This window comes from Haliotis rubra, unplaced genomic scaffold (genome assembly GCF_003918875.1).
Source record: "Haliotis rubra isolate DU_JTF1 unplaced genomic scaffold, ASM391887v1 Scf135, whole genome shotgun sequence".
Lineage (NCBI taxonomy): Eukaryota > Metazoa > Mollusca > Gastropoda > Lepetellida > Haliotidae > Haliotis > Haliotis rubra.
In genome coordinates this window covers 1,011,407-1,035,465 of record NW_025765281.1, presented here as the reverse complement: position 1 = coordinate 1,035,465, position 24,059 = coordinate 1,011,407, and the positions used below count along the sequence as shown (strand labels likewise).

The 24,059-nt window shown below is 38.9% G+C and overlaps 1 protein-coding gene across 3 annotated transcripts in view; it reads left to right on the top strand.

The window, feature by feature from the left end:
- Window positions 1-24,059, top strand: part of LOC124267942 (phagosome assembly factor 1-like) — a 50,154-nt gene that overhangs the window by 4,176 nt on the left and 21,919 nt on the right. For 2 of the 3 annotated variants that reach the window (XM_046702935.1, XM_046702934.1), the window contains exons 2-3: window positions 15,116-15,199; window positions 18,630-18,713. In XM_046702935.1, the coding sequence (XP_046558891.1) occupies window positions 18,642-18,713 (72 nt within the window). In that variant the 5' untranslated portion in view covers window positions 15,116-15,199; window positions 18,630-18,641. Of the gene's footprint in view, window positions 1-2,416; window positions 2,425-15,115; window positions 15,200-18,629; window positions 18,714-24,059 lie in introns of all 3 variants that reach the window. The other variant, XM_046702936.1, reaches the window with a different exon arrangement.

Below are 24,059 nucleotides of genomic sequence, written 5' to 3'. Positions count from 1 at the left end.
ATAGTAGGATGCATCTAAGATGGGGATGAGCAATCATAGGGATGTATTGTCAACAACAGTAGATGTACAGGAATACATACATACTACAGGTATCTGTGTTGGGAACGGTGAGAGCTGCAGTGGCTGACAGACACTGACTGTACATGCAGATCCTATTATATACATACCAAAGTAAATATTACCATGTACAAATCAGCATGGTTTATCGGCGCCATTCATGGACATGGATATGTGGGACATAACAATGTCAGAGATAAATAGTTTTCTGTGTACATTTTAGGCTAAACAATTCAAACAATAATGAATATTGTTTATGTTATTTTCACCAAATACACTGATAGTGATATGTTTTGGTTAAACATTTTTTTGCAGTTACCATGGTTTTACCATGCAGTTGTACTACAAAGTGTGACTGGTTCCTTAGTCTGTGTCCATTAGGGAAGACCAGCTCCCAGCTGTAATCTGACATGTTGTGACTGTACCCTAACAGTGTGGATCACTGGGCAGTTCTGGATCACTTGTTTGTGTGTTCAGAGCTCAGTTACTTTACTGGGCCTTAGTCCACAAAGCTGTCTTCACACTCAGATTAGTGTAAATCCTATACTTTAACATGAACTTGTGATCATCCTAGCTTAAAGGTGCTTCTGTGAAAGATGGCCCAAGTCACAGCAAAGGGTAATGTATCACTATAATGGGGATAGAGTTGGCAGTATGGTATTTCAGTGCATTAGATATGTAATGAGCACCAATGGTTTACAGGATAGGTATGTGTATGGCTGCGACCTCAAAACAAAGAATTCAGTTGGCTACTGTTGTCAATTGTCAGGCTACATTAAGGCTTCATTCTCATCAAAAGTCCTGTGTTGGAAGTTAATTTTGGATGCTGTGGTATTTAAGCCTAGAGATCACTAAGACTAGTCATTACATGATGGTTACAACAGGGACCTAGATTTTTGTCCACTACAAGATAGGAATACAACACTGAACAGCTACTACACAGCTGCTGCTGCAGTGTCATTTCCTTATCAGATCCTTTCTTAAGTACTCAATAAATTTATCATAATGTCGCATCATTCATTCACATAATTAGTCCACTCATCAACTTCACTCCTTATCTTGATTATTGATTAACTCACATTTTGTATGGTAATGCTACACAGTAATATGTGGCCATGAGCTTGACCGCTTCAAACATCGTTTGTTGTCAAAAAAGAAACTGAAGGAAGCCGATTGTTGTGACCGTCACTGAAGTATGCGTTCACCATGGTGAACATCTTTTGGGGAAACAGCTATGCTGATATTTTGTATGGTAAATTAACAACAATGGGAATCACATTGTCAATAAATATGTTGCAGTTAAAAATATCACTTTTTCAACATTTGTTATGAATTTGCCTTGTGTACAGTACAACCAGAAATTAATGAGAATTTAAGATTGTAATTATTTTTTTTTTTCACTCATTACTCACGTATTAAATGTGAATATTAGCAGAACATAACTCCAGATTCAAAGACAGGTGAACAGTTAGTATTTTGTCAAGTCACCATGGGCAGCAATGCAGGCTTCAATGCGGCGGGGCATGCTACTGATCAAAGAAGTTAGAAAGTCGTGGTCCATGCTGTCCCAACATCGGACCACCTCTTCTTTCATTTCAGCAATATTTGTCAGATTTTTCTTATTGACACTTTCCTTCATAAGTCCCCAAACATTTTCTATTGGATTTAGGTTAGGGCTATAGCTTGGCCAATCTAATAATGTCATATTTTGGGTCCAAAACCAGTCCTGTGAATGCTTTGAACGATGTTTTGGGTCGTTGTCCTGTGGAAAATCCAAACAAATTCCATAGAACACATGAGCAGATGGAAGTAAATGTCCCTCAAGAATATCTGTGTACCGCTCACTGTTCATATTCCCTTCAAATACCCAGAGGGGCGTTGCCCCAAACACAGATATGCCACCCCACACGTTAAATTTCGGACGGTACTTTGGGGGCTGATACAAAGGTTTTTCCGTTTGTTTAGTCCAGAATTTCAGTGTTTTAGGAAACAGCCACACAGAACTTTCATCTGAGAAAATCACATTGTCCCAGTTAAAATTTCTATGCTGTAAGCACCAGTTCAACCTTCACTCCTTTTTGTTCAGGTTTCATGATTGGTGATGGAATTCCTCGACTTTTCTGCCAACCCATTGCATGCAGCTCAGTTCTAATTGTCTCCTTACAGACAGCCACAGTTCCTCTATCAATCATATCCGGCCTTAAGTTTTCTAAACTCCTTCGTTTGTTTTTAGAAACAAGAATACCAAGCCGCCTCCTGTCACCGACAGTCAATTTTCTGGGCCCACCTGCGTCTCCCTGGTGCAGAATGCCATATCCATTTGCAATATTTTTCAAAACATGATAAACAGTGGACAAAGGGATGCCTGTTCTACTTAAAATCACTTTAGCTGATCTGATGTCCTTGTTATAATACTCTAAAACAGTGTTTCCGTTCTCCGGTATATACCTGAAAATCACCGGTAAAATTTGCTGGGGACCGGTAAATTGAAAGCCAGCCGGACACTGAGTCCGGTAAATAATCATGTATTAAAATAAAAAAATCATGGGTAAGCGAAATGACAGTCTTGGCTGTGCTTTCATGGTCGCAAAAATTCTTATGTTTCGGAAATACCCAGGCTAAAATAACTTTAAAATGAGTACTTACAGTATGGCAATAAGATACGACCGACAAATTTCATTCATGAACGGTAAAATTTTAGGTCGCCTGACACAGTGTCCGATAAATAATTAAGTCAGCGGAAACACTGTAAAATCAACTTCCTCTCCTCTAAATCATCCATACTCAGGATCACTGAAAATGTCGTCTGCTAGCAAGTAAACAAAGGGGGATAACTCTTCACAAACTAATGACAAAGGATTAACAGAGTGGTCTCTCTTGAATGAAACCAAGCACTTGATAGCTGGTCAAGGTTGTTTATACTAGAAATCCAATTAAATATATTCCTAAAATTCTCAATAATTTCTGGTCATACTATATTTAGCTACAGCAACAATGCAAACAGCATTAAGAGAAAAGAAAATTGCAGTGGCTTTTTAGGATGTGATCAAATCAGTGTGGATATTTTTGTTTTTGAGAAATACAGCTTCCGTGCAAAGTCATAATTTTTGGGGCCATTAGGTATTATATTATAGTTTTTAGACTCCTTATCCTTTATGAAGTAGGATTTTAATTTTCAAAAATTATAAAAATTATTGATATATATATACACAAACTCAATGCTTTGTAATAGGGAATGTAATCATAGCTAGATGCTGAAATAATCTCTATTGATAGAATGTTTATGTGTGATAAGGTACAAAATAATGATAATTTACAATCACTTATAGACTGAAAGGACACATTGACAAGCACTTTAACCTCAGTCTCAGATATAGAGAAGACATCATTTAAATGTCAAGACAAGAGGGTATTGTCTCATCATCTGTCCACCAGAGTTGGAAATCAAGTCATTCCAGAAATGTAATGGTAGACATTTTGAAGAATTCACCAAAGGTGACATGTTACCTGTTAACGTGGTGCATGATACTATCCCAGTTTCACCTCACCTCACCATGATACTATCCCATCCTAGGAACTTTACATTCAGTTTTCACCCCTTCTTACTCACTTGTACTTACTTTAGTTTAAATGATCGGATGGTCAGGTTTGGTGACTTAGTTGACAGCGATGTCAGGCACCAACTCGGGGATCTTTTCTGATGATAGTTATCATAAGATTAATTGTCGGGTACATGCTGCCATTGTATGGCAGGAGGTTCCATGGGTGCAGCACTAGGCAACAAACAAACGTTTATTGTGTCATGAAAGCTTTGTGTTTTCCAGTTGGAAACACATATGATCGATACATTAAATTCACATTTTTGGCTTTTGCCTTTCACATTTACTTATTCTCTGTTGTTGTAAATTAAGTATTTTAGCAAAGTTTGGGGAACTGAACCTGGACTTAGATGTCACCAGAGGATATATTTTATTAAATAGGAGCAGTATATCTACATAATATCCTGACTGATAGTTTTACATACTTAAAGTACTAATTACTGCAAGAATTGTTTAAAATCTTTACAAAAAAGCATTGATATATTACAAATAATATTAGGTTCCAAAGAAGGAGGTGTGTGTGAAGTATCAGACTCTGCTGTGTTACATTTGTATGGCATTCTCTAGGTTTCTGACTTCAGGGTGAATGAGTGAGTGAATATGTAATCCACAGTTGGAGATATTTTTCCTCCATCACTATGTCCTGATTGGAACCTTGACAAGGCAATGTAGAGGTCAATCATATATGTAGGCCCCCAGTCAGCATCGTTGTGATAAACATTTTATGGGCTCTAACGACAATGACAGGGGATTTTTTACCATGCCATCCTTATAGTGTCATGCTTTGAAACTGGAAATGTGTTGTTCTTTAACTAGGGCAAGTTTCTCTTTTCCAGAAAGTGATCTTTCAATTATGATTTTGCAGAGGAGTATTGACTTATTCTTCTATCCCCTGGAGCATTCAGTGCGTGAATGGAAAATATTTTTCAGGAAATGTATTTGGTGATAAATCATGATTTTATGTTAAGATACACTTTTTACATATGGTTGTTTCCTTCATGTCTTCATTTAGAATTCTTGCCATTTTAATGTCTGAACATGTGGAAATGTTCTAAGTAGTGTCTTTACATTATTGTTACCTAAGGGAAATATTGATCAATTTCTTCAGTGCAAACTGGTCCTGCTACTTTACTGAGCATACAAGACGACTTGGTTGTTTTAGATGAGCTGATGCATCATACAGAAGACTAGAGCCTGGTGTCTGGTTAGGGGCAGAGATCTAATTACGTCGTTGTGTGATGCCGTCTCTCTATTGATCATAGACTGTCATTGATCTCAGTCACTGCTGTATGACATGGAACATAGGACTTTGCTGCAATGTCAGAGAAAACCCTTAGAAATCATTGCTGTGGAATGTTAGTGGAGTCTTTGGTTGGTTACATTGCTTGAACACTTCATGTTGATTGCTGATGTGCAGGAATTAACTTTCTGCTCCAGTAATCCTCATGATAATAACATCAACAGAAATGCAAATCTATGAGATATTCTTGTTATCAAGTATTACTTCTGTTAGAGCACTGGAATGTGCACCATGTCATTTTATTGCCAATTTTACATATCTGGGTCATAGTGTCAATGTGGAAGCTGTTTCCTTTTGACTCTGTGAGCTGTGGGTCGTGGTGTCAGTGTTGCAGCAGGGTTTCTGACTCCCTGAGCTGTGGGTCATAGTGTTAGTGTTGAATCACGGTTTGTGACTCCCTGAGCTGTGTGTCATGGTGTTAGTGTTGAATCACGGTTTGTGACTCCCTGAGCTGTGTGTCATGGTGTTAGTGTTGAATCACGGTTTGTGACTCCCTGAGCTGTGTGTCTTGGTGTTAGTGTTGAATCACGGTTTGTGACTCTCTGAGGTGTGTGTCATAGTGTTAGTGTTGAATCACGGTTTGTGACTCCCTGAGCTGTGTGTCATGGTGTTAGTGTTGAATCACGGTTTGTGACTCCCTGAGCTGTGGGTCATGGTGTTAGTGTTGAATCACGGTTTGTGACTCCCTGAGCTGTGTGTCATGGTGTTAGTGTTGAATCACGGTTTGTGACTCCCTGAGCTGTGTGTCATGGTGTCAGTGTTGAATCACGGTTTGTGACTCCCAGAGCTGTGTGTCATGGTGTTAATGTTGAATCACGGTTTGTGAACACCTGAGCTGTGGGTCATAGTGTCAGTGTTGAATCACGGTTTGTGACTCCCTGAGCTGTGTGTCATGGTGTTAGTGTTGAAGAAGGGCTTGTGACTCCCTGAGCTGTGTGTCATGGTGTCAGTGTTGAATCACGGTTTGTGACTCCCTGAGCTGTGTGTCATCGTGTCATTGTTGAATCACGGTTTGTGAACACCTGATCTGTGGGTCATAGTGTCAGTGTTGAATCACGGTTTGTGACTCCCTGAGCTGTGGATCATGGTGTTAGTGTTGAAGCACGGTTTGTGTCTCCCTGAGCTATGGGTCATGGTGTTAGTGTTGAATCACGGTTTGTGACTCCCTGAGCTGTGTGTCTTGGTGTTAGTGTTGAATCACGGTTTGTGACTCTCTGAGGTGTGTGTCATAGTGTTAGTGTTGAATCACGGTTTGTGACTCCCCTGAGCTGTGTGTCTTGGTGTTAGTGTTGAATCACGGTTTGTGACTCCCTGAGCTGTGGGTCATGGTGTTAGTGTTAAATCACGGTTTGTGACTCCCTGAGCTGTGTGTCATGGTCACTTAGTGTTGAATCACGGTTTGTGACTCCGTGAGCTGTGTGTCATGGTGTCAGTGTTGAATCACGGTTTGTGACTCCTGAGCTGTGTGTCATGGTCACTTAGTGTTGAATCACGGTTTGTGACTCCCAGAGCTGTGTGTCATGGTGTTAGTGTTGAATCACGGTTTGTGAACACCTGAGCTGTGGGTCATAGTGTCAGTGTTGAATCACGGTTTGTGACTCCCTGAGCTGTGTGTCATGGTGTTAGTGTTGAAGAAGGGCTTGTGACTCCCTGAGCTGTGTGTCATGGTGTCAGTGTTGAATCACGGTTTGTGACTCCCTGAGCTGTGTGTCATCGTGTCATTGTTGAATCACTGTTTGTGAACACCTGAGCTGTGGGTCATAGTGTCAGTGTTGAATCACGGTTTGTGACTCCCTGAGCTGTGGATCATGGTGTTAGTGTTGAAGCACGGTTTGTGTCTCCCTGAGCTATGGGTCATGGTGTTAGTGTTGAAGCACGGTTTGTGACTCCCTGAGCTGTGGGTCATGGTGTCAGTGTTGAATCACGGTTTGTGTCTCCGTGAGCTGTGGGTCATTGTGTTAGTGTTGAATCACGGTTTGTGACTCCGTGAGCTGTGTGTCATGGTCACTTAGTGTTGAATCACAGTTTGTGACTCCTTGAGCTGTGTGTCATGGTGTTTAGTGTTGTGAAGCTGTGTGTCATGGTCACTTAGTGTTGAATCACGGTTTGTGACTGTCTGTGTTAATGTTGCTGTGTGAACACCATGGGTCAGTGTCAGTGTTGAATCACGGCTTGACCCCTGAGCTGTGTGTCATGGTGTTAGTGTTGTGACTCCCTGAGCTGTGTCATGGTGTCAGTGGTGAATCACGGTGTTGAATCCCTGAGCTGTGTGACTCCGGTGAGTTGAATGTGGATCTGTGGTCATAGTGTCAGTGTTGAATCACGGTTTGTGACTCCCTGAGCTGTGTCATGGTCATGGTGAATTAGTGTTTGAATGGGTCATGGTGTTAGTGTTGAAGACGGTTTGTGACTCCCTGAGCTGTGGGTCATGGTGTCAGTGTGTCATCCCTGAGCTGTGGGTAGTGTTGAAACGGTTTGTGACTCCGTGAGCTGTGTGTCATGGTCACTTAGTGTTGAATCACAGTTTGTGACTCCTTGAGCTGTGTGTCATGGTGTTAGTGTTGAATCACGGTTTGTGACTCCCTGAGCTGTGTGTCATGGTGTTAGTGTTGAATCACGGTTTGTGACTCCCTGAGCTGTGTGTCATGGTGTTAGTGTTGAATCACGGTTTGTGACTCCCTGAGCTGTGGGTCATCGTGTCATTGTTGAAGCAGTATTTGTACCTCTCAGATCTGTTGGTCATTAGTGTCATTGTTGAAGCAGTATTTGTACCTCTCAGATATGTGGGTCATATTGTCATTGTTGAAGCAGTATTTGTACCTCTCAGATCTGTGGGTCATAGTGTCATTGTTGAAGCAGTATTTGTACCTCTCAGATCTGTGGGTCATATTGGCATTGTTAAGCAGTATTTGTACCTCTCAGATCTGTGGGTCATACTAATAGTGTCATTGTTGAAGCAGTACCTCTCCGAGTGTGGGTCGTGATTGTCATTGTTGAAACAGTTTTGTACCTCTCAGATCTGTATGTCATAGTGTCATTGTTGAAGCAGTATTTGTACCTCTCAGATCTGTTGGTCATTAGTGTCATTGTTGAAGCAGTATTTGTACCTCTCAGATCTGTGGGTCATATTGTCATTGTTGAAGCAGTATTTGTACCTCTCAGATCTGTTGGTCATTAGTGTCATTGTTGAAGCAGTATTTGTACCTCTCAGATCTGTGGGTCATATTGGCATTGTTAAGCAGTATTTGTACCTCTCAGATCTGTGGGTCATACTAATAGTGTCATTGTTGAAGCAGTACCTCTCCGAGTGTGGGTCGTGATTGTCATTGTTGAAACAGTTTTGTACCTCTCAGATCTGTATGTCATAGTGTCATTGTGGAAGCAGTATTTGTACCTCTCAGATCTGTATGTCATAGTGTCATTGTTGAAGCAGTATTTGTACCTCTCAAATCTGTATGTCATAGTGTCATTGTTGAAGCAGTATTTGTACCTCTCAGATATGTGGGTCATAGTGTCATTGTTGAAGCAGTATTTGTACCTCTCAGATCTGTGGGTCATAGTATCAGTGTTGAAGCAGTATTTGTACCTCTCAGATCTGTGGGTCAGATTGTCATTGTTGAAGCAGTATTTGTACCTCTCAGATCTGTGGGTCAGATTGTCATTGTTGAAGCAGTATTTGTACCTCTCAGATCTGTGGGTCATAGTGTCAGTGTTGAAGCAGTATTTGTACCTCTCAGATCTGTGGGTCAGATTGTCATTGTTGAAGCAGTATTTGTACCTCTCAGATCTGTGGGTCATAGTGTCAGTGTTGAAGTAGTGTTTGTACCTCTCAGATCTGTGGGTCATAGTGTCAGTGTTGAAGTAGTGTTTGTACCTCTCAGATCTGTGGGTCAGATTGTCATTGTTGAAGCAGTATTTGTACCTCTCAGATCTGTTGGTCAGATTGTCATTGTTGAAGCAGTATTTGTACCTCTCTTGAAGTAGTGTTTGTATCTCTCTGAGCTGTTGTGAGAGACTAATGACAATTAGGTTATTATGTGTGATATTGCTGATTTGCACACTTTTGGGGGCAAAATGTCATGAAACAATAACAGAAGGGCTTGTATCAGTCTGTGAGATGCATGTTCAGGTTGTGTATCAGCCGTCTTTCTCTGGCTGTTGTGGCTTGTCCATCGTTTGTCAGTGACTTTTCCATTTTCAACAACTCCCCAGAAACTATAAAACCTATGAAGTTGAAACTATGCCCTCAAAAGTTCCCCACATGCATGTATCAATATGAAATTTACTTTACAGTAATTATGTGGTGTAACTAACACATGCTATATTTGTTATATGATGATATTTGACACTTTGTCTTTTTATATTTACTTTCAAGATAGCAAGTAATGCAGGTATTATTGTGTAATTTAATTATCATTCTATTGGATGCCTATCTATTGTAGAGACTATTTTTTTCATATTCTGAATTATGTACTACGCATGTGTGGTCTTTCTGTTAAAGGTCACATGCAACCAAAAAATCAAACATAATTAAAACACAATTATCACTTCTTCATGACATATTATATGCATTGCTGATTATGAAAAAACAAATAAACAAAATTATAAGCGTATAATCGCAAATCAAAAGTGCAATATTTTGTACTTGGGTTTACCTCCCTCGAAACGAAGCAGCCGGGATACCGAACCCAGTCAGAGCGGGTGGGTGTGCACTCATGTAACGGCTGGTTCATTAGCAGATGCTGCCTTCACGGCTCATTGTGTGTGTATATATAGAGATGTTGGGTTTTGTAAATACATGCTCATTTTTTGTGTATAACATTTTGCAATCAACAGACATCATAACATGTCATGTGTTCAAGTATCACACCTGCCTGTCTGTGTAATTACATAATGTGACAGAGACCGAACTCGGGCCATAAATCAATGCATTTTGTTTATGGTGTATAGCCTGATTGGTGTTAAGTTCAAATTGCATGTGGTCAGTGATCGCAGTTGTGTATTGAATGTTGTCATTAGCAGACAGGCAGGCAGACACACAGGTGTCAATAAAACAAGACATTGAGTTTTGTCTGTGACAGCGACATATCTATATCACAGTTAGAAATTGTGTCAACGCTAAATAATGACATTGCTTTTAAGTATCGAACTGAGAAAGTGACTAGGTAAGAAGAACGTGTGGTGAAATAGACAAATGAAATTATATAAACAGTTTATTTACTGTCATAACATATAAAAGCTTCGCTTCTGTGAGATATCAACAAAACATTAGGAAAATAGCTCACACCAAAGCCTTCACCCGAGTATTCACCAGACAGCCCGGCTTCAAGTTCTTGTGAACCTATTTCACTGGCGACGTGCCATGAGCGCAGCTCCAGCCGTTGAAACCTCCGTATTCCCCAGAAAAGTCTGGGGAAAATTAGTGAAACGCTTGAACTCCGATTTGTGGCGTTTTTTTTTCATCGCTATTTTTCAACTTTATAAGTTGAATTTGCATTTTTGACGCTTTGTTTAGGTAAGTCCATACCGAAAGGTATCAGAATCTGCAAAGTTGTGTTTTACGTTGCATGTGACCTTTAAGAAAAGCATTGCAGAAGATGGTTCAGGTGAGCTACAGATCCTTGTCGCATTATTTCTAATAATATTTATTGATAAGACTCAAGGGAACCTCCCTGGTCAATTACATCAGCACTCTGCAGACTGCAAAACAAAAAATAATATTGTAGTCAATTTGAGCTACTGATACATGGTTTGAATATTCTGGAATTTTTTAATGCTATTTCTAAGCAATATTTGCTAAGAAGGCCTACTGGCATGGCTTTTCTACTCTTGTAGGATAAGAGATGGCCCATCTTAACCTTGACACAGTATTCCCATCTGAATGCAGGCTGAACCTCATCAGCCAATAGTCTTATCCAAATTGCAATGCCAGTATCTGTGAACAATACCTAGTTTATGCCATCCCAACTGTCATATGCAGCTACTCCTTGGTCGTGACTGGGGTTACACTCAATGTGGATTGCATATGAAGACTACAAAGTAGAGCAAGCGAGCTATCGATCCCTGTCTATTAAACAACATGACAGAAACATCTCCTTGAATATGAACTGTTCATATTGAACTGCATGACAAGTGAAGTCTTATATTTTTATTCTGTGCAAACAGTATTTGTAGAGAGGAAGACATTGAGCCATTGTGGATCTTTAGCTTGTTTCAGTGTCATTTGAATCTGTAGAATAAGACAGCTACTTATTCCATGTGTATTCAGTGCTTTCCATACTAATCAAATTGTTTTTTCGGAATTTGGCAGCCAGTTTTTATTTGTATGATGTTAGTAAAATGAGACTGCATGATGTTTATCTGTATAAGTTGCCACTAGACCACCATCTTGTAGATTAATATCATTATACAATGACATAATATGATATGTTATGTTTGTTTACGAATAGAATGTTTTAGATTCATTGTTACAAAGCTAACACTTCTTTTCGCTGCAATGAAAAAGACTGATAGTATGTGAGGAACAACATTGTGACTAGTGTGTAAGTTCATGAGAACAACTAATTGGAAAAAATGTAGATGCAATTACAATTGATTTTTCCATTCTGAGAAACTGATTTCACTAACAAATGAAATAACAGGATTTTCATCTCCTTTAACTAACTCCCTTTTGGTAGCACATGTCATTTGTGTGATATTTGGTAACAATTAGAGACATTCGGATTTCCAACATACATTGTCTGAAATAATCCTTAACCCTTGTACTATTGAACACTTTTTTGTATTTTGATGCATTGAGAATTCAAAAATATCAAACTGCTCTGACCCTAATTACCCCTAAACACACAAATCACACTTCATCTTGCATTCTGTGTTGATTAATACTAATTCTCAATTTACTTGGGTCCCAGAGCTTCCAGATTTAGTGCTTGAGACAATTGCTAGCAAACGTGACACATAAAACTGTGTGACTAATTACATCCTATTTCACTGTTATGTGTTGGTTTCAAAATAAATGGTAGTCGGTTTCTACTTTTAATGATAACTTAGTGATAATTAGCAAGCCCTAAAACTGTTCTGTTGGTGTTATGACCATGTCAAACATTATTCATTTACAGTTATTTAAGGCTGCTGACATTAGTTCAGCCCTTGATGGCAATCACCTGACAAACAAAATTAACCCACACTCTACCTCCCCCTTAAAAACCCTGATAATGTAAAGATTTGTATAGTCCTTAAGTGGACCAGTCCAAGCTGGTGCTCCAAGTATCACCCTTAGTGAGCCATAGTCTTGTGTAATGAGTCTCCGAGGACGGACATAGACAATGATAGAGGTTGTCATGAATTATTCAACTGAGTAGTACTCTGTATCATATCTGCTTCTATTACAATCAACTCGTTTTCTCTGCATACATGAATGATGGTTTCCGTCAATGTTGTAATGGTCACATTGTTCTCACACTTCTATCATTTCTGCTGAAAGATACTTTATCGGTCATGTAGGAATACAGTTTACAAACTAGATCAGGCAAAAACCTGGTACCATCTGTTAACAATAATGGCCATTGAGACAGAAACAGTGCATGAAGTTAGAACAGAATACAAATGGAAAAGAAGAACAGAATTGAAATGGTTGAATATTCATGTGTGAGTTCTTAAACCTGAAAATTGTCACAAATCTATTGTCCACAAAATCACAGGTCACTGTTGTTACATTCATGTTGACACATGAACGACCTGATGTATCTGACACCATCATTATTAATGGGGTTTTATCCTTCCCCCTCTCAAATGTTCATCATGAGGTGTTTTCACTGTTTGCATATTTTTTTATAAAGATGAAGACAGACCAATCTGTGTTACTAAACCATTTCATATAAATATTTCAAGGTGTGAAAACAAATGAAGCTGAGAATCCACTATGTGTTACTTGTGTTATTAGGTTTTTTTTGTTTAATGTTAATTTAAGACTCGAAGAGACCAGGAATCTCAATTTAAAGACATTTTGAAAGCATATAGTTCAATTATCTTTTTATAATCCTCTTGGTATTTTGCCCTGTGGACATTCTTTGATATGGTAAATATATCTCAATACATGCTGAAGCTATATTCATCTATTTGTGTTCTCTGGTATTTATTTCCATGGGGGAAGAAAAGATTGCTTGCACTACAATAGCATGGTTGGTGTAACTGTATTTGTAGTGTATTTCATTAGTAATATAAGAAGAGAACCTATACCTAGCAGTTTGTCTGTATGGACACAAGCAAACAATACCTTAAAGGGAGCTGATACTTGGGCAGACAAGGAGGGATGATCAGCAGTTTATCATTACTTCAAGTCAGGGATAGTGGGACAGAACATATACCTTCTACCACATGCTCGTTACAAGGAGCCAACTAAGATGTGGACCTGGCTAAGAATATGTCACTGTTCTTTAAAGGCATGGATTGTTAAACATGTTATCTGTTTGTCTGATCGGTACTGAACATTTAATTGGTCACCATGACAAAGATTGTTTGCCTTGGCACAAAACAACATTAATTTCACACTCAAACTGAACATTAACAAGGACATGCTGATAGTGAGGAATATTTTAGTTTTGTCTGTATAGTTCATATACATGTATATTGGCTAGGATGCTTATTGGTCATGAACTTATTGTATTCATCATTTCAAATGCTTGGTAGGATTCTTTTTTTTCAAATGTTCAAACTTGAGTTAATACAAGGTGTCAAATGAAACCTTGCCAGGATGACTGTGATGTAACGAAAATATCTGCTCCATAGATACTGCGTCTGTAACTAGAATTCTGGTCAAATTATGGACTTTGTGGTACCCAGAAATTTGTCTGCTTCAGTTACTGTGAGATGAGGGGGCACACTGACATGTTGTCACTTGGGAGAATGTGGTAGGTTCTTTCTCCGGTCACTGCTACCGTGAATATCTTATTATGGCTGTGTTCCCTCCCACACTTTGTGACCAAGAAGTTGTTATTTATTAACACAATTTAGGACAGATGTGGGTTACATATAAGGTAATTAAATGCTTGTCCCTTCTATTGAGAATACCTTGGCAAAAAAACTCAGAAATGTCCTTGCTGAAAGATACTGTTGGCCTGCTCAGGTTTCATTAGCTGGGAGTTGGGTTGACATGTGTGTAGTGTGTAAAGGACAATGTCAGAATTCATTATTGATCCTCAGGGTCTGTTTTCAGTATATTTTGTAAAACGTTTTCAGTATTTTGGAATTATAATGTCACTTTAGTTTTTTTCATGTATTTTAGCTCATCTTGTCTTTCAATTCATGTCACATGTATAAGACAAAATATTGTGAATGTCAACTTCTTCTTTATTGTATGCACAACGTTTGTGGGCACCTGAACATTTCATTCACCTGACGAAGGGGCAAGGAAAAGCCCAGAAACGTGTATACAATAAAGAAGAAGTTGACATCCATAATATTTTGTCTTATACTTGAATAACAACTTCTATATGCCTCTCAAGAACCTCTTAACTTGGTTATTTCTCTCTTCTATTAAAATTTCCATATTGCTCTTTTCCCTGAATTATCAATCCCCTAATGGTGCCTAGTAACCTTCATGATCGCTGCTTGATGAAAGAAGTGTCTGAAATGGTCAAACAGGGTGACCTGTCTCACTGTCTTTTGGCCCTGATGGGGCGCTGGGGTAGCCTCATGGTTAAAGCATCCGCTCGTCACGCAAAGACCCTGGTTCGATTCCCCACTTGGGTACAATGTGTAAAACCCATTTCTGGTATTCCCAGACGTGATATTGCTGGAATATGGCGGCATAAAACTTAACTCACTCACTCATTTGGCCCTGATGTCATGCATCATTGCCCGTGGCTTTTGTTACTAGTTTGTTATGTCCAGAGTCAGTTGTTTACAAGCTGCAACGATGTGGCTGGTATATACCTGTGTGTGCATTAAGCAACATTCACTCACTCTAAAGCTCAATTTCACCACTGAAAGAGGTGAAGAGATAAAATATAGTTTTACAAAAAGTAACTTACCTGTTATAATAATCATGATGATGTTTTTCCCGTTTATGTACATGTGTGGTTATGTTAGAATGTGGGTGTCAGGTCACCAATGTTAATTCAGTTGAGGTAATATATGATTATTAACCTGTGTGTTCCAGGTATGCCTTTTTTACCAGGCTGTGAACATCCTGAAGCGCCAGGATCGTATCATCAAGGGCATCCAGGTGTGGTACAGCGACCAGGTGAGAAATACATTTTGCCAACCATCTCCTTCCACTGATGGTACTTTGGCCGAGCTTATTGACTTCTACCAAAGTGGTGAACACCTAGGACCTAAATAACTTCACAACATGACTGTAGGTGTGCTTGTTGTCTTTAACAAATGGTAACCACCTAAAACCTACATAAGTTCACTACATCACCAACAAGCTGACATGCTGGGATATAACTGTAATGCATTTCAAAGGGGAATTGGGGCGTTGGGGTAGCCTAGTGGTTAAAGCGTCGCTCGTCACGCCGAAGGACCGGGGTTCGATTCCCCACCTGGGTACAATTTGTGAAGCCCATTTCTGGTGTCCCCCGCCGTGATATTGCTGGAATATTGCTAAAAATGGCGTAAAACCATACTCAGTCAGTCAGTCAGTCAAAGGGGAATTCAATCAAACTCGCTCCCTCGCTGATACTCTCCTCTTCTCACACTTACTCTGTTGTCTATCACCTGGGGACTCAGTATTAGCTCCAGAGCCTTTGACCACTAGTCCCAAGCTCCAAGCTGAGTGAGCATTGTTGGGCTAGTAAGATAAGCTTATATATGCCCAGGTAGGGTTCTGTTCATGAACCAACAGATTACTATTGACAGTAATGTGACTGTATAATATAGTTATATATGGTATGCAGTGCTGTACTTTGTAAGAACATAATGTACAGTGTCTTAGCCAGTACAGCCTCATCTGATTCTCCAGTGGAATCTGACTGAGTTGGATTGACACAGCTTTGATATGCTTGTGAACCCTGACCAGCAAGGCAGACAACTCTTGTACTGACGTTATGTGTTCTTGCAACAGGGTCATGGCATGCTCACTCTTTACCGAAAATTCAGAAACATGACAGCCGAAGAGCACTTGTCATAACAATAATGTTATAATTAGAAATATTTAGTTGTTTACATGAATGAATTACTACAGAAAAAACCTGAGGCACCTTAGATCCTGTTTATTTCTAACATTGCTACCAGTCATTAGTTTCTGTGGTTCAGACCCAGTTATTTGCCTCACTCACTGACAGGATTGTTGTAGTTCTTACATTCTACCTCATTAAGCTCAGTAAATTCTAGTTTTGTCAGTCTATTTCACCCTTCCTCAACCTTCAACAGCTCAATGAAGCTGAGTATCATCATCACAACTTAGTTCTTATATATGTATATTCTCTAGTTTAAAGGCTGAGTTACTTCTGCAAACTGAATCTGCAACATTTGTATTTGCAGCCCAGGTAGCTCAGGACAGTTTTTTGTGATGAGCTTCTTGTCTATATTTGCATTCACATGTGATTCATTCTTTCGGTACGGTATTCATGAGGATCTCTAACCTGATATGTGTGCAAATTTAGAAAGAGTCTGTTAAATATCCATATATGTCTTAAAAACAAAAACTTACTGTTATAATTCTGCCTTTTTAAGTTGCAATACCAACAGCCATGTTTACTCAGTGTAGCAACTAAAGAGTCCAAATTGCAAGTAACATGCATACACACAAACAAGATGTTGTTGCCAAATTACAATGTCTTATTTTGGTCAGGTGACACTCTAGCCCTATGTTTATTCTGCCCCCAACCTGTCCCCAGTCCCACTCGTGAACCCTGCCTGCCTTTTAAGTCCATCCCTGTGTTCTGATTATAACCGGGAACCAGGCAAAGATACATCTATGACGTCAGTCGGGAGAGATTTCCTCTGACTTGTGTCGTCAGCGTTGGCAAGTAAGCTCCATGACGTAGCACAATGCAACAAGTTAATGTCATGCAAACAGATAACGTTGGTGGTTACTATTATTGTGTTCATTCCACTAACCGCATCAATTTGCATGATTTGTTGTATCTTGATAGGTGCAATTTTATGATTGGTCAAGAAGCTTCTTTACTTGTAGGAGAGATCATTCACCTAGCTAGCACATTTTTCTATAGGAACAGGAATAGAACGAGATATGGGACATGATATTGATTTTCTGTGAAATCACTTGAATCACCGCATGAGTGTCGCCTGTCTCGATGGCACATTCACAGATTGCATAGTCAAGCCATTGATGCTATGTTTAGCATGATTGTTCACATGGGTTCCAGAGACATTCCCTGTCTGTGGCTTTCATAATATGTTGCAATAGAGGTGCTGATCTGCACAGACACATACATATGCATCATATATGATTTCAGAGGATGTCGATGAAGTAACTGGAGTCTTTGTACTAATGCCTCAATTATAATTTTCAAGCCTATGTGATAATGGTGGCTGGAAGGCTGATATTTAGCATGGACACCATTGTTGCATCGCTCTGGAAATTCAGTATCTATGGTATACATCATTTTAGGACTAGGAAAGTTGAAGATATGTGCTCAGCATTTTCAGTCAAGTTGTGTTTTGCGAGTAAATATCTTGTTATGTCAATCATGGGTTTATCTGGTCTAACCGGCATTGATATAACTGGAATACTGCATACTACAGCATTAAGAAAAAAAAAGAACAAATGGAAAACTGATGATGATGGAATTTGATAATTCAGTCAAATTAATTTTTGGAGAAACACTATACTATATACTATCCATTTTCCCCATTTAATTTTACTGGACCTTCAGCATGAGTTTCTTATATACAAAATATGTTGATGTTTCTGATTTCTTTTTTGCTGGATGAAAGAAATGCTTATGCACACATATTGCACAGTTTCTATCATTTTTTCTGTTAGAAGATGAAAAAGAATATTTATTTTCTAGTTGCTGGATCATCAAATGTTGATAGGTCCACATACCAATACAGAAGATATGTTAGGTATATATGTTATCACATTGTACTGTAGATGTAAACAGTAGTATCAGTGTTTGTTTGTCGCAGGGAAGTATGTAGGCTGCTGGTGACTTGGCTATCTACACATGGCATTTGTGTCATATATTGTATCTTGACCATGATGTCATCATATTTGTTACAGACCCAGTCCTATAATGTTATCACATGGTTATGAGACATCATAAGTCTTCGAAAGCAATGTCTGCATCTTTGTTATAATCAGTCAGTCATCATCCATGGATCACAATCTGGTTGACAAGTTAAACACTCCTGATGAGTGCTCACAATCCACACTATCATTGTCTAGTTGAGACATATGTTCAGATATTACTTGAGAAGTGGAGCTTTTTAAGTAATGAAAACAGTGTGCTTTCTTCCAGAAGAGTAGTTTTTCTTGACAAATTTCAATTGTGTTCCTTCAAAGTATTGTTCATAAACTAGGGTCTGTGTGTAAAATGATTTCAAAAATGGAAAAACTAACAGTAACAGATTGTGTAAGAAAGCTGCATTTTATTTCATCCATCAGTTCTTATTATTCTTTTTCCGTCTGTGTTTTTCTGTCATTGGTTAGAGTTTTGCCATCCATCAAGCTCCATGACTAATGCCAATGTTTCTCTCAACAGAACCCTCTTCAGATGGATCTAGTGTTAAACTTGTCCCACGACGGCATCAAACTCATCTTCGACCCTGTGTCCCAGCGTCTGAAGGTGAGGACTGTGTCATGCCACGTGCATGTATGTTTATGTAGGGCCAGTGGTGGAGGAGGCAGGACGTGTCCACCATTGTCACCACACAGACAAGTGATAATATCAATAAATACAGCCTCCAGGCACCATGTACCACCTTTTGTCCACACTTGATTACTTGCAATTGCTGATCCGCGGAGAAAAAACTCCTATCAGCATCTGCCAGTTAGGCTCATTAATTTGTTTCAATTTGGCTTTTATTTGATGAGCTTCATTGAGCTTGACAGGGGTTGAAAATGATAGAATCAGGGGGGCATGAAATGAGAGCATTCGGACCTGCTCTCTTGACGATTGCCTCTTGAGAAACATGCTACCCCTCTTAATAGGGTCAGAGAGAATCTTATCAGCCTTGGACAGTCACTGGGGCAGCATGAAGAGGCACTTCTTCTATCCACTGGTCACTGTCACACTCATCGGGACAAAAGACATGTCAACCTTTCAAGGGGAGAAAAACGGCACGCGCTGCTCGATGAACTGGCAAAACTTAACAACGATTAAAACTTGAGTCTTTTGTTCTTTTGTTAAGACTTGTGAATAGCGTTCTTTATCACTGTCGTCCAGCAGTCATGGATAGCCATTAATCAGAATTACTGACTATTTTTTTGTGGACCTTCGTTGTGGACGCACAAATATGGCTCCTTCATTTTCTGGCCAGAGTTTACATACTGTATAGGCAAGCTGGCATCATTGCTGTGTCTGTTATAGCTCTTGTCGCTTTTTGTTGACTGATATAGAGATAAAGAATAGCTTTAGCTCTTCTGATGAATTGAAAAAATAATATGACTGTTTGTCAATAAATACCTACAAAGGTTATTGGAGCATTATGCATCTGGCCTGGCTGGAGAACTGGCCAGAGCAAACATAGTTATTATTGCCACCAGCCTGTAGTAGGAGACTGTTCAATAATGGCAATATTGATGGCTGTCTCAATTAATGAAATAGATGAACAAAATATGGAAATGTTCTTTATTGGATTTTGTAGAGTGTTGTCTGTAATGACTGCGATCACTTTCCTGATTGTCTATATTGTTCTTCAGACATGGGATGACATTTGATTGATGGAAACAGGAAGTTTTATCTTCCTTGTTTGTTGAAAGCTGTTATCTCCAAACTTAATTTTAGGCTCCCTTTTAACCTTGTGCAAGCAACTTGTTTGTAGCAGGTGGGATATAGTGCATAAAAGAAAGAAATGGTTTTGATGTAATTTTTTCTCCATTAGTGTGGGAAATCCTTTGATGTTAGATTATTACTGTATCTTTATGAGCTTCAAGTACCATACCTAGGTAAATGAACAAAATCAGATTGAATGAATACTGGAAGACAAATTGTTTTAGCAGTGTTACATTATTGATTGATTACTTTCAGACTTAATCTATGGTTAAATCTTGTGCTGTGAGGCTATGGGTTATTGAGTGCCCTGTCTAATAGATGCTGATTATTGTTGTGTGAATTAAGTCATGGTAATCTGGACCCCATCATCCAGGAAATCCCACAATCTGACCGTCTTTGTGTTAGCTAAACATTTTCTTATTAGCTAAGGTGCTAAATGTTGAAAAATTGATAAGAGTTCATTTTTCTAAATCAATCAGAATGTCAGGTGTGTTATTGTCAGGAAGATATGGGATATATTTGGGATATATAGGTATTGGAAATATCAATAATTTTTGGACATTAATAAACATTGGTGTGTTAATATTAATACAATGTATATTTGATATTGATGATTAATATTAATCCTAATCATGTTAAGAAACAACAAGTCATATCCTAACAAGTTCTACCTCGTCAAGTATTCTTGTAACTTCTTTGAGTGGGATTTAGAAGTTGGTGTTTTGAACATCTAGGAGATTTCTATGGATATACAACTTCTTTATTATCAATATGAGCCATAATAGCTCATATTGATAACAAGGAAGTTGTATATCCATAAAACTCTCCTTGTTGTTCAAGTGTTCTTGTAGTATAGTTTCCTCAGTAGATCAATGTAACACGTGTAAAGAGTACCACTTGACACCAAGAGGGCATGTTAATCATTGCATTACTAATAGCTGGACAACCATGCCCCATTCCTAGACCAAGTGGATGAACATTCAAGAGTCCTTACAGCTAGTATTCACAATACAGAATACAGTTAAGCAGGTAATGAATCATTCCTTTACTGAAGGTAACAAATAGATGGGCACACAATTGGCAGCCCAGCTAGTTTAAAATGTTATGGTTTCCTCATCAATGTAAATATGAATATTCTGCTGTAATATGGGTTTTTTTCAATGATAAATTTATGAAAATATTCATTGCCATAAAACACAGAAAGTGCCTTGAAATGAAATTAACAATTCTGTCCATGCACACACATGTGTAGGAGGTCCCATGTTTGACTTTTTTTTCATTAAGAACACTTCGATAACAATGTGTTATTTCTTTATGTCACCTCCATATTGTCGCCACAGACACAATAATTTTGAAGGTCTTAAATTTTCCATTCAGAAAAAACACCCCTTAACAATGGTTGCTTTATCTAAACTACAGAAAACTCCTTGAAAAATGTGGATGAAATCTGTTCATGCTGTTCGGTTAAAATTGTCAGCCCATATTACAATGTATTAATACCTAGAACTGCATGAGGGTTTTCAATAAAAGATACAGAGGAATGTGCACCTGGAGGTGGGATTAATCAGAATTAATGTCCATTTGATTTGACTACATCGTTCATGCTGTCTGTCAGCACTGACTGAATGTACCCCCTATGTGAAGCTTGAATCAGTTACATCTGGGACACTTTGAATCTCAAGCACACAAAGCTCACACTATGGACTGCTTGTGCTTTTTGACTTGAGAATCAAATAATAAATACCATTGAAGTGTAATGGAGAGAGGTTATTGCTGGTAATATGTCTAATGATCCCTATTAAGTCTCAGTGTGGGCAGAGATGGTCATCAATTATATTCATTAACATCTATGCTAGCCTAATTATCATCCCGGCCTTTTCAGTGGGTCTTAAACATATGAATAAAAATGTCAATGGTAGTTTTTGTCTGAGTTCATGTCCCTTTCATGTGCACCTGGACACTGTGGACGTGTGTCAGGTCAGGGTAAGGTGAGGGTAGGACCAGGGTGGACACACTCACATCCCCTCCCTCCCTCCCTCAGCCATCCATTATGCCCGTCCCTGATCTTTTGCTGTCCCCTCCCTTACAAGTGCTGCACACACGTTGCCCTGACCCTGAGGGTCTCATAACCTTGTCTCCTACTTGACCAAGTTCAACTAGAAATGTTTGTTTTTCACTACACTGTAGTTAACAAAAGTAGTGGTGTAATCTCGTTGATGATCCAGGAAATATGATAGGAGTTTGGGTTTAGGGGTATTTCTTTTTTATAAGGAATATAAAGACTCATTCATTTTTTTAAATTTTACAGATGACCAACCTCAGACTTGTCTAAAGTATTTTTAATAGTAAATAGGTAAATTGAAAGTAAGCATTTTCAGCACATGTTGTTTGTATATTCGTAATGCTTTTGAAATATTTTACCAGTATGTTTACGAAATTACCAGACATTTTATTTTACCCTTTGTCTGTCCTAATGGACATTACAAATATTTCTTTTGAATATCTCTCTCTTTTGAATGAGGTCACCCGACGATGTACGGAATTTTGCCAGCATAATATTGGACTCTATTTAGACCAGTAGTATCATATAATGAATTTGATAATATTATTATTATTCTGTATGCAATTTTTTAATAGAATTATTCAATAAATGAATTCTTCAGGATGTTCAGCATAAGACAGTTTGGATGTTCATCATATCTAAAGAGGGATGGTTCAATTGCTTGTGAAGATCCTGTATGTATTTCATTGACATGTATGGTGATTATTGCCATCTTCTATATACCACCTGACGTCCTAATTATCCAGCTCAGAAAAATACACATACATGCTGTTTATCTCTGTGTGTAAGCCATGATTATCCCTTCAGCCAGTCTTGAATGTATGTATTTTCTGCTCATTTGCCCCCACGACAAAGGCCTAGTCTAGATTTCCTCCCTGACTGTATTCTTCTGGGTGCCTGACATGTCCCATTATAATACTTCCCATGCATGTTTATATCTCTTGTCTGTGAAGCTTATCCCCAAGCCCAACCTGTATTGTACATGGGTAGACTGGCTGGATGGGGCTGTGTTCTGTCAACGTGTAATTCAGTAATAAGAGGGAGGGAGGTGGTAGTCTGTCCAGTGAAGCTATTTACCTACCCTGTAATCCAGCAGGGAGGGTTGAGGTAGGGGCTGCTGTTGTGGACTTTACGCTAAGGGAAGCTCTGGCCACGTAATAACAGGTATGGATGCTCTCACAAAAAGTAGCTTCTTCAAGCCGTGTGCCCGAATATGAAGCACCCTCATCACACCCATTGGCCATTGGTTAAGGATTACTGACGTTGACAAGACCAGCACTTAATTGATGAACCTTTTCATGAAATTTCTCTATCATTTAAGTACCTTCAGCTCCCTCTTTTATTTCATATTTTGCAGCTGAAAAAATGAGGATGAAAACACCAGCTCAGGGTTCTTTGGTGTTTTAAGGAGAAACCTGACACTCAATAGTTGTCCTTTGACAGCCAGCATAAAGCTTAAGTGGGGGCTTCTTTTCCTTTGACATGATTAATAAACACCAGAGATGGTTTTTCGGTGTCCGGGTAAGCTGACTGACTGACCCTCCCCTCCTCCACCCTTGCTGTGTGTCGACCCCGCCCGCGTGCCCTGCCCCCTGACAGTGACAAGCGAGGGTATTGTCCAGCCTAGCTTATTCTTCTTGTGCAATGAGGCATAATTGAATCAAACGTCATTACAGGATTTGCTAGTCATAGTCTGCGACCTCATATTGTATCATGCCACTCGCACGTCCACCTCAGAACCCTCTGTCATTATGTAAATGACTTGTATGTTTAATGATACCATCAGCAGTCATCACAGAGTCTTTAGCCCGGCATTCAGAATTATTTTGTAACAAAACCAGGACCCCAAATCCCTAATATGAACACTATTGGTCTTGACGTGGAACATAATTGTTGTAAGTTGTTGAAATAATAACACAATTGATAATCGAACAATTACATCTCAGCTGTATAATGCCAATGAAGTGAGCTGACATCATCCTCAGATTCTTGCCAAAGTCTTAATCATCCAGTCTGTTCACAGTTTAAATTTGCTTGTCTCAATTCATGACAGAAAACAAATTAATTTTTCAGGAAACTGTTCAGACAACAATGTTAAAGTTGGCATGATCTGGGTACATTATATTTTTCCATAT